General features: G+C 27.6%; 2 protein-coding genes across 2 annotated transcripts; one reads left to right on the forward strand and one right to left on the reverse strand.

Moving 5' to 3' along the window:
* Positions 1 to 282: 282 nt before the first annotated feature.
* EAH_00065610 (hypothetical protein) lies at positions 283 to 351 on the forward strand (the record flags this gene model as incomplete). The annotated part of the gene is made up of 1 exon (XM_013392816.1): positions 283 to 351. One exon carries the CDS (start codon positions 283 to 285, stop codon positions 349 to 351), a length of 69 nt encoding a protein of 22 aa, XP_013248270.1.
* Positions 352 to 2,034: 1,683 nt separating this feature from the next.
* On the reverse strand, positions 2,035 to 2,325 carry EAH_00065620 (peroxisomal multifunctional enzyme type 2, putative; the record flags this gene model as incomplete). Its single annotated transcript, XM_013392817.1, has 1 exon — positions 2,035 to 2,325. One exon carries the CDS (start codon positions 2,323 to 2,325, stop codon positions 2,035 to 2,037), a length of 291 nt encoding a protein of 96 aa, XP_013248271.1.
* Between the last annotated feature and the right edge of the window lie 231 nt (positions 2,326 to 2,556).

The raw sequence follows: 2,556 nt of genomic DNA on the forward strand, positions 1-2,556 counted from the left end.
ATATATATATATATATATAAACGCAATGCATTATATACATTATATATTACATATATTATCAGTTGTATGTAATATATATTATATATATACAAGCATATATATATATGTATATAAGCAAATATGCATTATGTATAATATTATAGGTGTAGTGTGTATGATGCATATATTGTGAATATGCCTACAAGAAGCAGACACAATAATTATTATCATCATTTTAATTTACTTTTAATTCTAATTTAATTTAATTTAATATTTATTTTAATTTTATTTGTTTGTTCTCAGATGTGCCCGAAGTTTCTGCGCAATCAGCGCTACTGCAAGAAGGGGATGCTGAAGGCGCGAGAAGAGTGAAGAAGTTTGTAAATAAGAATTTAATTAAATAAAAACAATTAAAAGAAGAAGATAAAGAGTTATAGACAAACAAATATAAATAAATATAAAGAAATACAACAGAGATAATAGTCGCCGTAGTATTATCTCTCTCTTCTTTGTCTTCTGCTGGAGATGCAAGACAACTCCTTAACTTCAAATTATTATTATTATTAAACTTTTGTATTCTCTTCTCGCTTCGCCGTCTTAGTCTTTCGACACAGATACTTTAATATTCAATTAGACTATTAAAAAAAAAAATATATATATATATATATTATATGCAGATATATATATATATATATATATATATATATATTATACGTAGCCTTAAAAGGTAGACAGGTGTATCTGCAACATTAGAAAACGAGACTTCTAGTGAAGGCGGCAGACCTTCCGTATAAAACAAGAGAAACAAACAAATAATTAAATACTGAATGAATGAATTAATTAGTTGTTTAGATATACTGCATGCAGGAGCAGCAGCAAACAAATCTAAAAAATTTAATTAAAAAGGCGCAACGCCTTCCTAATTAAATTTACAAAATTCAAATTTGCAAAAAATCGGCGAAATTTTCGTCGATTTTTTTCGCAAATTCGACGCACTGCAATTCAAAAATTTCAAAATAAAAAAAAAAGACCTCCTCACTCTATTTTTGTATATTATAATTATATATATTATATATATAATATATATAATATATCTATTTAATATACATATAATATATATATACATATATCTAAATACGTCTCCCCTCTGGGGATTACTTGTAGATATAATACGGAGATAATACTGCATGCATATGCCGGTATATAGTTAATATATATATATATATATATATATGCATATATATGTATAATATATACATAGATATAAATACTATATATATATACTATATACGTATATATATATGTATATATACACGAATACTCTATGCATAAATACTGTATATATATACATATATACTATATATATACATATAAATATAAACGCTTTCTATACGCAAACCATATATATATATAAGTGAATATATATAATATATATAATATTAATAAATTAAAGTTTTGAGATTTTAGGAAACATATCTCTGGTGAATTTCATAGCAGCTTTTGTACTTCCTTTGATTTTCATCTTACCCTGTAAGAAAGCCATCTGAGGGTTTAACTTTCCTGTAGCAAGCTTGAAAAATATATCGTCTTTTAAAGTAAAGCAGCAGTCATAAGGTTCTTTAGATGTAGACGGTGCTTCTTTTACTGTCGGAGGCATCTGCTTCAAATTTATATAAAATGTGCATGAGTTACCTCCGCTCTTGCAAGGCAACAAATCTACGCGGTAGATACACCCAACCTGCAATCATAAATATATATATATATATATATTTATATTTATTTATACTTATTTATTTATAGGTTTATATGTTTAGATTTATGTATTTATATATTGTGCATATAGATGTAGGGTAATGCGCTAAATGCGTATATTATACATCCTACATATACATTTATATATAAATATATAAACATAAATATATATATATATATGTATATATATATATATATACATATATATATACATATTGTTAAGTGTGTATACATTAATATATGTATTTAATATACATATATATATATATTGATATTTATTTATTGATATACTTATTGATATATTTATTGAAATACCTGTTTAACAAGAGCGGCTCCAGCAGGTGAATTGAGATGGTCTACGAGGAACGGAAAGAGTTTTGCGCTCTGCATTTGTGCTGCTGCTTGGCTGAGAGGTTGTTGTTGAGTTTGTTTGTCTTGTTGTTGAGGTGTATCTGCAGCTTGTGTAGATTTGAACTGCTGCACGAATTTATCAACAGCTTCTGCTGCACTCAGAGAGAGCAGCTCAGGGGTTATTGAAGGAAACAGCTCCGGTGTAAACTTTGTTGCTTTACTCATACTCCCTCGAACCTTCATCTTACCCTGAAGAAATGCTAATTGCGGATTCAGACTGCCTAAACATATCGAAGAAAATGTTTCGTCGCCCATTATAAACGTCGCGTCGGCGACGCCCACTGCGCCCTCCACAGCTCGCCCCTCTGCACCAAAGTCAAACAGTTCAATATACATATATATATTATATATATTATATATATAGATAGTTATATATATATATATATATATATATATTGTTATAGATAGTTAGAC

The sequence above is a fragment of the Eimeria acervulina genome, genomic scaffold (genome assembly GCF_000499425.1).
Source record: "Eimeria acervulina Houghton genomic scaffold, Eah_scaff2232, whole genome shotgun sequence".
NCBI lineage: Eukaryota > Apicomplexa > Conoidasida > Eucoccidiorida > Eimeriidae > Eimeria > Eimeria acervulina.